Raw genomic sequence first — 12577 nt, forward strand, 5'->3', positions numbered from 1 at the left:
TCTCTATATCCTCAATCTCACATCCTCTCTTTCTATTTTCAGACCCCCCCCCCTTCTCATGCATATTTCCCCCATTTTTTTCTGCCCATCTTGCACAAAGACACACAAACGTTCCTAGACACACATGGAAACATGCACGCACTCTGCTGATGACCTGCTATCCCAATGAGAGAGACCGGCTGTTCCCATGGCAATGGCCTCCCTGAGTGTTTGTACAGCTGACACACACACACACACACACACACACAGATACAATGACATGAACATGCAGACACACACTCTTCCCACATCAAAGAAACTGTGCTAATCCCCAGATGTCAACAACAATGGAGAGGAGAGGAGAGGAGAGGAGACATTAATTTATTATGACCTTAGCATGGTGCAGGTCCACCCCATACATGGACAGTTTCTTGGCATTTTCTAGAAACTGGGCGTCAGCCTGTGCTGGTGTCATTCCCCTAAACACACAGAAACACTCAGATTAACGATAGTATAGTTGCAGAAATCCATAATGTTTGAATTATACATGAAAAAGATCAAGTCATGGTTCCTTTACTACAAGGGTTACAAACATAAGTAAACAAATCTATCAACAGCTTTTAATGACAAGAAAAAGACAAATACTCGTCTTTGACTACATGACCCTGTTCTATCTGACCTGTGAGACTTGTGGAGTTCAAGAATCTTCTCCTCCATCTCTTTGTTCTGATTGGGCGCAAAGGTCCGCTGACTGATGTAGTCGAGAGGGCGAGGCTGGTCAGGTTCATAGTCACCAAATTCTGCCTGTAAACCAAAAGGAGACAGCCGATTCATACATACGGATACATAAACAGAGACACATTAGCAGGCAAAGTCACATGTGGAAACTGCACACATGCAAGCCCCTTGCCCACCTGCGCAGACACAAGAACAGACATACAGTACATAGCCACACATAGTATATTCTACCTGCAATGTGTATGACCCCAGCAGAGCGTGGGTGACAAACGAGCAAGGCAGTCGACCCGAAGCCACATCTTCACGGAGCTGCAGACACAACAGGTACCTGCGGGAGAGAAAAAGGGAACCAGGCAGGGTTTTAGTTGAAACTAAGTCTACTCACAAAAAACACAAAACAAACTAGGATAAACCCTTCTTTGAATTGGAACCGGCTCCATTGTTCATGATAACAATAAAGCGATCCCAGTAGCCAAATTGTCTCTTCTCTTGTGAGGCCCAAGCACAGGCTCAGCTGCGGATTAAATGTCTTTGTTGGCGCTGTGCTTGTTGTATAATTTTCTTAGTATGTCGATATGCTGGTTTGTTGGGATGACCATATGTCTAATCCTCACCATGACATACCCAAACTCAGCTGCATAATGTGCGTTTGCAGTTAGTGAACTGTCCAGTGGTTGTGTGGATTTACGACAGTGTAAGCTGTCCTCTGCAGTAAATCCTTATGGAAGGATTCATTATGTGAATGGAGCTTCTGTGTGGATGACTAATTCAGACACCTCAGGGTGCTGGTAAATATATCATCCTGGCTGCTGAAAAATGTCATTCAAAGTCACTTTAGTGGGAAGGACACTTGCTGACATGGAGGCTTAAACCCCAGTCATCCAGTTACAGGGCTTCTCTTCACTGGTCAAACATAGTGCCCCAACACAATATTGTATTTTACCATGTGGTAATGTGTTAATATGGGTAACTACAGAATTGAAAAAATCTTAAATTAAACCTATTTCTTTCTATTTATATATGAATATACATAATAATACAGTCTGTGGCAAACCCTGTGAAAATGAAAAGGCAAAATTACACACCGATAGTGTTGGAGGAGACATAGCAGTTACTGTAGCCACTCAATGCAGATCGGTTGTTGGTACTTGTCTATGTGAGTGTATGCATGTTAGTGAGTGTTTGTGTGTCCTCGATTAGCCTTTAGTTACAACCATCAGAGAAGTTGTTCGCTCCATTACACATACACACCTAAATGCTGTGTGCTTGGAGCATGCCCATGTGTGTGTGTGCATGCATATGTACAAATACAAATGAATTAACAATGTGCAAAATGCCAACTTGATTCTATTTTTGTTATTTTATTTGTGCTGTGTATTGTAGGCCTTAGACATGCAAATAATTTTCAAAAGTGAAACTAATTTTAAAGCTGCACTAATCAATATTTGTATATTAAAAATGGGTCACATGATTATGTGTAATGTGAAGGGGATCGCTTATAGTAACGACCCCAGAGCGAATTATCATCCAGTTTTGCAGTTCCCCACAGTTCTACATCTTTCAGCTCGTTGTTTTGGTTTTAGATATAACAACTTGAATGTTTCAGTTCACTCTCAGTGCTCTCATCAACCGCATTTCCAGCAGCAGTTGTCAGCTGTTTTCCGCAAAAAAACCCCAACTCTGATAAATTGACGCTACCTGCCCAGCACCAAAAAGCAGAGAAAGGTGGCGACTAGGTGGTGAACATAGCGCGGCATTTAGCAGCGAAAGAGTCCGATATTGTTCTCAGGAGTTAGTGAAGACTAAAAAGGGAGCTAAAAGAAAGAGTGAATACTGGATTTATATTCATTAGGTGGACAGAAACATAACTCCAAATAAATGTTACTCTGCGACTGCTGAATGTGTTAACTGTTTGCTAACAAATTCACTATGACAACTTGAAAAGGTAATAATATCTCAATTTTGTGTGAACTGTTTGTTCCATTGTCCCAAATGGCTATAAAAAAAATCAATTAATGAAGGTTTAAGTAAACATTGGTACTTGTTTAACAACTGTGGGTGTGTGTGTGTGTGCGTGCGTGCGTGCGTGCGTGCGTGCGTGCGTGCGTGCGTGCGTGCGTGCGTACCTGGTAATGTCTTCAGTGAGCAGTGAGGGGTCGGGAGGGTAGAACTTGACATTGAATGCAAACTGCCAGTTGTTACCTGGAGAAAGAGAGTGATTTACAGCACAATAACATTGCATATGTATTATAAGTTACATATGTATATATGAGAATTGCAAAACAGAGTCTAACATGGGAATCTCTGATTTTTGCATCAGCATTATAAGAAGGGCGGTCTGTATTTTTATGCAATTCCATCCATCCCTCTGCCCATCTCACCCATCTGTGAGTGTGTTTGAGAGACAGGGTGAGAGAAGTGGGTGTGACTAATGCAGAACAGCTTTTAAACAGTACTAAGCCTGGTACATCTTGCAAGCATGCATACACACACAAATACAGCAGCAGATCTGGTATTGCGTAACCTCATTCTGGCTTCACCAAATACCAAACTGTAATCATCATCATCAGAAACAAAGACACCAGCAATATCACCATAATATTTTCATCAATGTGTCATAATATGGTTTGCTTTAGGATAGCTCAAATTTTATATCAATCTTCATTTGGCTCCAATTTCCTATTCTCATTCCCACAGGAGGCCATATGGCCATGCCTGCAACCTTCTCCATCTCCACCCCTTCTGTATTGCTTGGCTCCACCCAACAACACACACGTACGCATGCACACACACTCAATATAAGATGGAGATCACATCGTCTGGAAAATTCCATCTGGGAAAAGCTGACATCACATCAAGAGCATTTCCTCCTCCAAGGTCATATACACATCCACATATACATGCACATGCGCACATGCAGCAACAAGTCCTCACAGAAAGAAACACACACGTGCAGACACAGAGGCTTCGCAGCTGCATCCCAGAGGAGAAGGAAGAATGAGGGACACTGTGAAATGACATGAGGAAACTCAACAATGACACTCTCTCACTGCAACTAACTGAGGAAAAGATGCAACGTGAGGTGAAAACAAGGTGAAACATTAATTTTCCATTTAATGCTGATAAGGTGTTTTTTTCTTATTCTTTCCACAGATTTCATTTTTGTCACTTAACATACAGAAATAGAAAGTCTTGAGTTTGTATGGGTTGTTGGCAGCACTAAGTGCTTTGGGACTCTCTCCTGACCATTTCATCTTTCTACACAACCACGTGCCGCCCCATGACACATAGAATATGTATATGCTGATACATATACACATCCTATCACCTCCCTAGGTCCACTACATTCTTCCTGGCAACAATCCCTCACTTCTCCTCCACTCCCTTCATATTAGCACCCGCCCCCCCGCCTTCCTCCTTCCTACATCGTCCACAGATCTTTCCCACCCAATTCCTTTAAAGGATATTTTTCTATATGATATCAAAAATACATACAGTAATACAGTAAATTGATGACTTAGAGGAATGTAGGAATGTGACCATAAAATATAAAATATGCTTGCCCTTATGATCCTATCACTTTAACACAGGCCCTACACCTGGCATTAACATGTGTCCTGGGTGATCCAATCACAAGTGGACAGCTCTAAGTACAGGTGTGACTGTATCTAAGACATATTGAGGACGCATTGAGATCCGATCACTCAGACCACATTCGGAGGTATGGCATATGGCCACATGCTTTTAGCAGTGTGTACGCGAATGTGTCCTGGGTCACACTGAAGGACCGCCTACTCAGATGACGTCATCTGCGTTAAGTGGAAGTACGTGATATGTGACGTGTTGACATCGTACTGGTATGCGCAGCAACATCAAGCATCTCTGAAAGCGAAAGTAACATTGCTACCGGCTCCACGGTGGAGGAGTTGGTTCCAAAAAGGGGAGCTACTTCAGTAGTGGAAGTGGTTTGGTTACAAAAGATCAAGCAGTGTTTCCCACACACAGACTTTACTTGCTCGGGCCGCACAGGTATATTAACGGCACTATCTGCGATCGATTAGCTAGTGGTGATATTATTTTAGGGCCATATCGCTTCAACAGTGAATAAAGTTATAAAGTTGTGTTTTTGTACAGTAATCAGTGAATCATCTATCGTTTTTCCAACCTAATTCTTGTCTTATTTGTGGTCTGATAAACAATAAATTCACCAAATTCAGGTTAAAAACAACAACAACGCATTTGGTCTTTGCAAACGGAAATGATGTACGTGTTGATTTGCATATAGAGCGGGGAAGTGAGATCCGAGTGGCATGTGGAGACGCATTCTAATGCCAGGTGTGAACTGACGCGCTTGGAGCTGTCCGCTTGTGATCAGATCACCCAAGACGCATGTTAATGCCAGGTATAAACAGGGCCATAGGCAACTGTTGTTTGTTGTCATCATCTAAATTGGATTGGCTGCAAATGTACTATAACAGTGCACTGACAGAATCAGCATGGTGAGACACCAAACACTCTAAAAGTTTGTTTGATTATGGCGAGACCATGTTGCTGTTAAATATTAACAACAACCGCCCACACCGGAGAGGTCTACTGACTGGACTAAATCCAGACTCTTCAGCCTTTCTGCCTTTCTTCCAGTGACATTCAGGTCAACTTCGAGAGTAAGACGAAATCTTGTTCTCTTTATCTGTCAAAGTGAAAACTAAGAAGGAGCTCACTTGTTTTACTTACTTTGGTCTCAAGGACTGACGGCTTCATTGCTGGGCTGATTTGTTTGTGCTGTTTTTTACAATGGATTTGATTGCAGACAGATCCATTTTTGGTTACAAAGTTATTGGCTCTCCACCAATACTTCAGCTTCTTGGAGTAAATGTTCCATCTTAAGTGCTTTTTTGCTTAAGTGCTGTCACATTTTCCCAACTTTCAATCAACAAGTTATTCTTCATCTTCCCTCTATGCCGCTCATAATCTTTTTTAATTCTTACCAGATTTACCTCATTTTTTACATGATTTTTCTCCATTTTTGTAGCCCACCCTCAAACCATGATGCCACAGACACAATAAGCAGACACGCCCACACAGCTTTGGTAAAAATAAGCTGCATTGTGGGCAGGAGTCTCTCCAGATGTGAGAGCATAGACAGAACCTTCATACCCACACCACTAAACAACAACACACTACACTACAAACAACATGTTGTCCAACCTTTGTTAGAACATATGTTATTTTTTGCCTGTCAAAGTCCTCTTCTTACAGTTGACGATTGCAACAGCTCTATTTTAGATCTATATATCACAGGGTGGTTTAGCAAGGCTTTAAAAGCACAGCACATGCAGCAGCTTTGATCTATTCAAAATAAATCAAGGACCCATTAAAAAACTTTCAATTACAAATGTCAAGGTCCAAGCCCAGTATGTCGTGATCTAGAGTTGTGATGGCCGAGCATACACTGATGGTAGTTTAGAACAGAATGGTGTTAAACCTGTCATTTGTGTGGCGCTGTATCTGTACACACACAGTTAGAAGTATCCAACTCACATGAACACAGGCCCACATGATAGTCTCTCTCTCGCACTACAAACATTCACACACACACACACACACACACACACACACACACACACACACACACAAATGAACACATGCGGCCAGTTGCGTACCACTCATCCATGAACCACAGGCACACACAGCAACACAGCCACAAAAACACAGGCATGCATGTTCACCACACACACTGTGCTGCTTAAACATACACATGGAACCACATACAGTCTGCACACACCCAGACATAACTACCTCACACATACTAATTCTAAAATAACACTTTATGAGCCAAAATGATATGTTTTTACTAAGCCTTCCTCTTAAAAGTGCAACTTGAAATTTAAGGCGGTGTATTAAAGCCTGTTTTGACTTAGATGTAAAGAAGTAAAGAAAGAAAGACTCTAGCTGACTGTCATGAAAGATGTGATGAGCATATTCTTCAAAAATATTAATACTAACAAATAATTTTAAAAAAACAGCCCAACCTCAAATACAACAAACTCCAATGAAATCCTCAACAAATGAAATGACAAACTGGAGAAAATGCAACCTGATTAATCTAAATTCTAACAAGATCCCGTTTGTCATCGTACTCTGTACTGATGTCAAACGTACAGATTACGGACGTCGTCACATTAGGATATCTTTTTAATTGTTACAGGCACCTGCGTGCATTCAAAAATAAAATAAAGCTTTAACTATGCTTGGTTGCTCCACACGCTTGATAGCTGTCTGTCAACAAAAGATGAGATGCCGTGCCTCGCCCCGCATTTATAAATGAACAACAGTTAATAAAGAGATCGATGAATAATGAAGCAGAGTGATCACACTTTGGTAACCTCTTCCACATCGCCAGCTCTGGCAAGACTGCTGTCATTCGGTTTCAAATGTCTCCTGCTTTGTTTGACTTAATTGTGATGTTGTTAGTTTTTCCTTTGATATGGGGATACTTGAACTATTTTATTAATTCAATATTTATATTTAATTCATAGCCTTTTGGCTGAGAGGTTGGGGCCCTTGTATCGCGTGAAACATCTTGTGGAGGCAGGCTGAGGGAGACAGAGATGGATGGAAGGATGGACTTGCAAAAGGCAGTGTGTGAATTGAAAAATAAAACTTACTGCGCATCTGTCTCTTGATTTCCTTAGTGGGATCCAACCAACACTGGAGTGAGCAAGTGAGAGGTAGTGAGACACAGAGCAGGACGAAAGTTAACCTCTATCATGAAACAGTGTCACAAGACACTATACAGATGTCCATGTCTGGAGTTTCTATATGTGTGCATTACTGACTTATTGACATACAGTACATCCCTGTGTGTGTGTATGGATACATACCTTCTGTTCATGGCTGTCCGTGTATGTCAGACCAAAGTAGTCTTTTTCCAGTAGATTAAGGTGCTCACACACCTTAAAGAATAAGTACTGGCCCTTAGCACGTTTCTGCAGCGGGAGAGAGTGAGAGAGAGATTCAAAAGATCAAAGTTTGTACATTACTGTAAATTTTGACAGGAAAACAATACTAAAAGATGCTAAACAGTTTCCAGTGGTCAAGCTTCAAATGTCATTTTTAAGTTTAAAAACAAATTTTGGGTTGTCTAGTGAGACACTTATAAAGTCCCTGTTCCATCCTTTCTATCAATGCATCTGTTTCATCTACATCTGTTCCATTATGCTCTTGCTCTCTTTCTCAGTCCCTCCATCTGTCTCTGGGCAACACATTCCTTCATAGGCCTGATGGGATTCTTAGTCATAAAATCCTCCACACTCAACTATGACAATGACATTTAGCACACATCCATGCATGCAAGCACGAGCGTGCACGCGCACACACACACGACAGTGTCCTTTAGACAGACAGAAGGTCAGACAGAGGGTGGAAAAAGGGGGAAAAAGACGAGAAAGAATGAAGTAATTAAATAATATTCATTTCTTCTCAGTTAGTCAGCGCAGCCTCAGTCTATGACACCAAATGGCAGTGGCATTATGCAGACAGGCCCGCAGACAGGCCCGCAGACAAGGCAGGGAGCGTGGTGAAAGTAGAAGGAAAGAGGATGAAAGAGTGCTTTTTTCTTCTTGTCCTGGGACAGCTGAAAACATCTGCGGTATTTTCCTATACTTGGTCAAGCACATGCGCCGCATACACACACGCACAGTGTAGTTGCATTCTGAACGCCCAAAGAATGTGAGAATGTGACCTTTCAGGTTTTCTGTGTTGGTGCCGGCGTGCCTCCAAGCAAGGCACTACCTAAGAATAATTGTCTAATGGCTGCAGACAGTTACAGACCTTACTTTTATCCACAAATTTCTGTACGTCTGTCACACAATGTTATGTGACAGACATTATGATGTGAGAGGCCTTTTAAGGACTATTTACATAGTGCCAACTGTTGATCATGGGCAATATACAAAAAATGGCTTTTAAATACATTCCCATTTTACAGCTTGTATCCCCAGCAACATAAGTGACTGTAAAAGTTGAATGACCTTAAATTCTTACATCACCAAGTACCAAACTGTTATAATTGCAAGAGTCAGATGAATGGAGTCATATAAATATGACTCATGGGGAAGAATGAAACCATATAATGATCATATAAGAGCTAGAGAGGTAAAGTGTTCTTGTATCTTGTTTTTCTGAGGCAGTAAATGCACTGCTCTATGTGTCAAACCCAAGGCATCTGTACCTAATATTTGCAAATACTACTTAACTCATGTCTGACTGAAACCTAATGAAATTCTATGAAACAGTACTTAAACCGTGTGACACTAAAATCCTGCTGAAACCAATACTAATGAAATTCTTAGAAACAGCATTAAGACCATGTGACACTAAGACTCTCCTTTGAAACCCACTATTAAAGAGAGTCAGAAAAGGTCTGGACTAGATTTTCATTCAAGGCACTACAACTAATAAAATATGCATTAAGGTTATTACACTGGAATAAATGTGATGCCATCGGTTCATAAATAGGACAGGAGGATGATAGAAGACTGGACATGGAGTTAGAGTAGAAACTGGTATGTGTGTGTGTTTGTGTGTGTGTGGCCTCCTGGGCAAAACAGAAAATTTAATCTCTGGAATGCATTGTGCATCTCTCCCTCTCGCGACCTAACTATGCCAGTGTGTGGAGGGAGGGATAGATGGCTATGTGTGTGAGTGTGTGTGTGTGCGCACAATGTGACAATAGCAGTTAGTTGCAGTATCAGCGTTTTCTGTTGCGAGACAAAGCAGCTACTATTCAAACTACCGTAGACACTCACAGGCACGCCGATGGGCGTTGGCATACCGTAGATAAGGGCTCGCCATGGTAAAGATGCCAGTTGAAATCCCCAGACCAAATGGGAAAATCTAGATATGGAAAATGCTCACTATTCTGTTGAGGGGCCCTTGAACCAGGCACTTAACTGTAAACAGCTCCAGTGGACCTGCACGGTGGCTATTCTGGGCAGCTTCCCACTGAATGTGAGTGAGTGTGGGAATGTGAGGAGGGGTATTGCTAAAAAAGTGCATGCTGCTTGGGAAACAAGTTTTTAACCATGAGCTGTGGTAATAATGAGAAAAACACACATATAAAAAGGACGATCAGATAATAAGCAACAATGGAGAGACATTTCTGGTCAAATTATTTATACTTCTCTCACACTAAATTACTAATTTCTAGTAAAGTAAATACCAAATCATTCACACTTACTTTAGGGACCTCAGAAATCATAGACATTCTACTAGAGAAATAGTTTCAATCACTATTGCTAATAAGTTGTTACAACAGAGCCTGTGACACCCGCACGAAGGAAGTGTGATGTTGAGTGTGTGTGGGGGGGGGGATCTAGGGAACGTGCTTATTAGGGAGTAGCAGAGGCAGAAAACTAATCTGGTGGGACCCCCATAATTTGCCAGCTTTGTGTGTGTGTGTGTGTGCGCGCACGTGTGTGTGTTCTGGTCACAAGACAAGCCCCTGTAGCGTATCCCCTAAACCACGCCCGAACAATGTGAGCGGGTGCTTCTGCCATAACTGCACTTTGAGTCAGAAAGTTAAACACCCCTACGCTCACACACACACACACACACACACACACACACAGACAGACATACACACACTAGATCTGATCCTATTAGCGATTACATCATTGACACACTGGCACGTGTGGCCTACTTGAAGAAGAACATAAGACGGACAATGTGTCGATCCTCTGCGTCAGTAGCTAGTTGAAACTTCTCTCTTTCAAAAAGACAACAACTTGTTGATTCTCCCATTATCATGTATGGTGTATGTCAGTGTCTAATCACTGAAGTAGTCACATTAAATACTGAAATGCTGATATCTTGCACCATGATACTTTTCCAGGAAAACATTACAGTGGAAAGCGCCAAACATTCTCTATGTTTTATTGCATTCTGTAATTTTGTACACATCAGACTTAACACATTGGTATGATCCCATGTGATCAGAACAGAACTAACCTCTATCCACTTATTTTTCTTATCTAAACAGATTTAAAGGAAATGTGGGAGGGCTGCTTTAACAATTAGCAGCAGCATGACAGAACATTGGAACATAGGGGTGTCAATAAAATAAATTTACAAACATGATGAAAATAAATGTATCTTATTAAATTTAAGTAATATCATTTGAGACATTTAAAACCTCAGGATCTGCAGATGTTCCTGCATTCATTGTTTACTCTCCCCACCTTCTTTTCCCCTCCACACCCATGTTCACACTCTACGATGGAGTGTGCGTCTGTTTTGTCGAAGGCTTACCTCCACCTCACAGGTGAAGTCGGACCCATCCAGGAGGGTCACGTGACACACCACCAGCTTCATCTTGGTCTTCCTCACCAGGCGAAGAGGAGACTGGAAAATGGAGGTCTGGCCTTCTCCTCCTCCTCCCTCCTCTTCACGTTCTACCTCTCCTTCCTGCTCCTTCTTCTGCTCCTCTGCTCCTTCTCCCTCTGTTGTCACCTTGGCCACCTCAGGACTTTTCTCAGCGCTCTCCTCCACCTTCTCCTCCTTGGCGGGCTGACAGAGTTTGCGAGGTGCCAGAAAAAAGGAGAAAGATTATGTCAAACCACAGTTACACACGGTGTTCCCCACTGTGGCAGTCAGGGTAAAAACTTATGATCTTCTTTAAAAAGTCATCATTTGTTCAATAACATGACAGAAACAACCTAAAATCTGACTTGTCCAACTTAACTAAGAGGGAACACTGCTTTCTTTCGTTCACTGTGCTTTTGTAATTCCCCTTTTAGTCTACATTTGATCTTAGAAACGGCAGGCGTTTCTTTTGGCCTGTTTACTGAAATGTTGATGTCACTGGGTGTGCCTCGATGGCTTAATGTGATCAGTGATCACTGGATAGAACAGTGTATGTGTGTGCATGTGCATGAGGGAGAATGGCTTTGTGTGTGTGTCTATTGCTCTCTCTTGGCTGAGCAGCAGCAACAGTCTGCATGTACTGCTGTAAATTGTCAGTGTACCTTTACACTGTTTGAGCATTGTCGCTGGCAAAGGAGGAAATTTGTTTAGGCAAAATACTTTTCACTACTGTTGAGGGACAAGTTTACAGTGCCATTATAGGTGATCCAAACTACTGTAGTATACTTTCACAGGTGTCATGCTCCTCTTCTTACTCAAATGATTATGTTAAAGGAATAGTTTGACATTTTGGGAAATTCACTTCTTCGCCTTTCTTGCCTAGAGTTAGATGAGAAGGTCGATACCACATTAATGTTTGCTGGACTATTTCTTGGCCGGGAGCAGTAACTTCCTGGAGTCTCCGCTGCTTGCCTGGCAACCTCACGGCAGGGGCGGATCTAGAGAAATATTCATGGGGTGGCAAGAGGGTGGCATGGAGACTTTAAGGGGTGGCAGAAATATATATATGCTAATTTAATCGTAAACAATTACATATATCAACATTTGCTTGGAAAAGCCCCCAAATGAAGATTTTTAACTCAAAAACATTACATTATCGTGGCACATGAGTAAAGCATTGAATAGAAATATCTAAAGGTGGCATTAGAAATCAATGAATTGTTTTATTTCCAAATCTTCAGACAGACATTCTTCCAAATACTTTCTTCATTTTTTCATTGAACATAAGCCCATCACAAAACGTGGCCAGAACAGATCGTTACATTACATGCGTTACTTTACATTTTTTAAATTAATTATATATACACACACGCACACACACAGTTTCAACCTCCTGCATGCCCATCAATGATTCCCAACAGATTTCTTAAATAAGATTCAAAGTGATCAGTAATTATGTCAATGCAAGCTTTCTTTAAAGGGTTTAAATTGGCTC

At 41.6% G+C, this 12577-nt stretch overlaps 1 protein-coding gene across 15 annotated transcripts in view; it reads right to left on the reverse strand.

Annotated features, from left to right (window-relative positions):
* epb41l2 (erythrocyte membrane protein band 4.1 like 2) overlaps positions 1-12577 on the reverse strand; it is a 59649-nt gene that overhangs the window by 24738 nt on the left and 22334 nt on the right. For all 15 annotated transcript variants that reach the window (XM_044169807.1, XM_044169808.1, XM_044169809.1 and 12 more), the window contains exons 4-10: positions 11029-11286; positions 7602-7706; positions 7386-7428; positions 2844-2919; positions 949-1045; positions 659-783; positions 371-458 (exon numbers count right to left, since the gene is read on the reverse strand). In XM_044169807.1, coding sequence (XP_044025742.1) covers positions 371-458; positions 659-783; positions 949-1045; positions 2844-2919; positions 7386-7428; positions 7602-7706; positions 11029-11286 — 792 coding nt within the window. The remainder of the gene's footprint in view (positions 1-370; positions 459-658; positions 784-948; positions 1046-2843; positions 2920-7385; positions 7429-7601; positions 7707-11028; positions 11287-12577) is intronic.

Source organism: Siniperca chuatsi, linkage group LG16, assembly GCF_020085105.1.
Source record: "Siniperca chuatsi isolate FFG_IHB_CAS linkage group LG16, ASM2008510v1, whole genome shotgun sequence".
Taxonomy (NCBI): Eukaryota; Metazoa; Chordata; class Actinopteri; order Centrarchiformes; family Sinipercidae; genus Siniperca; species Siniperca chuatsi.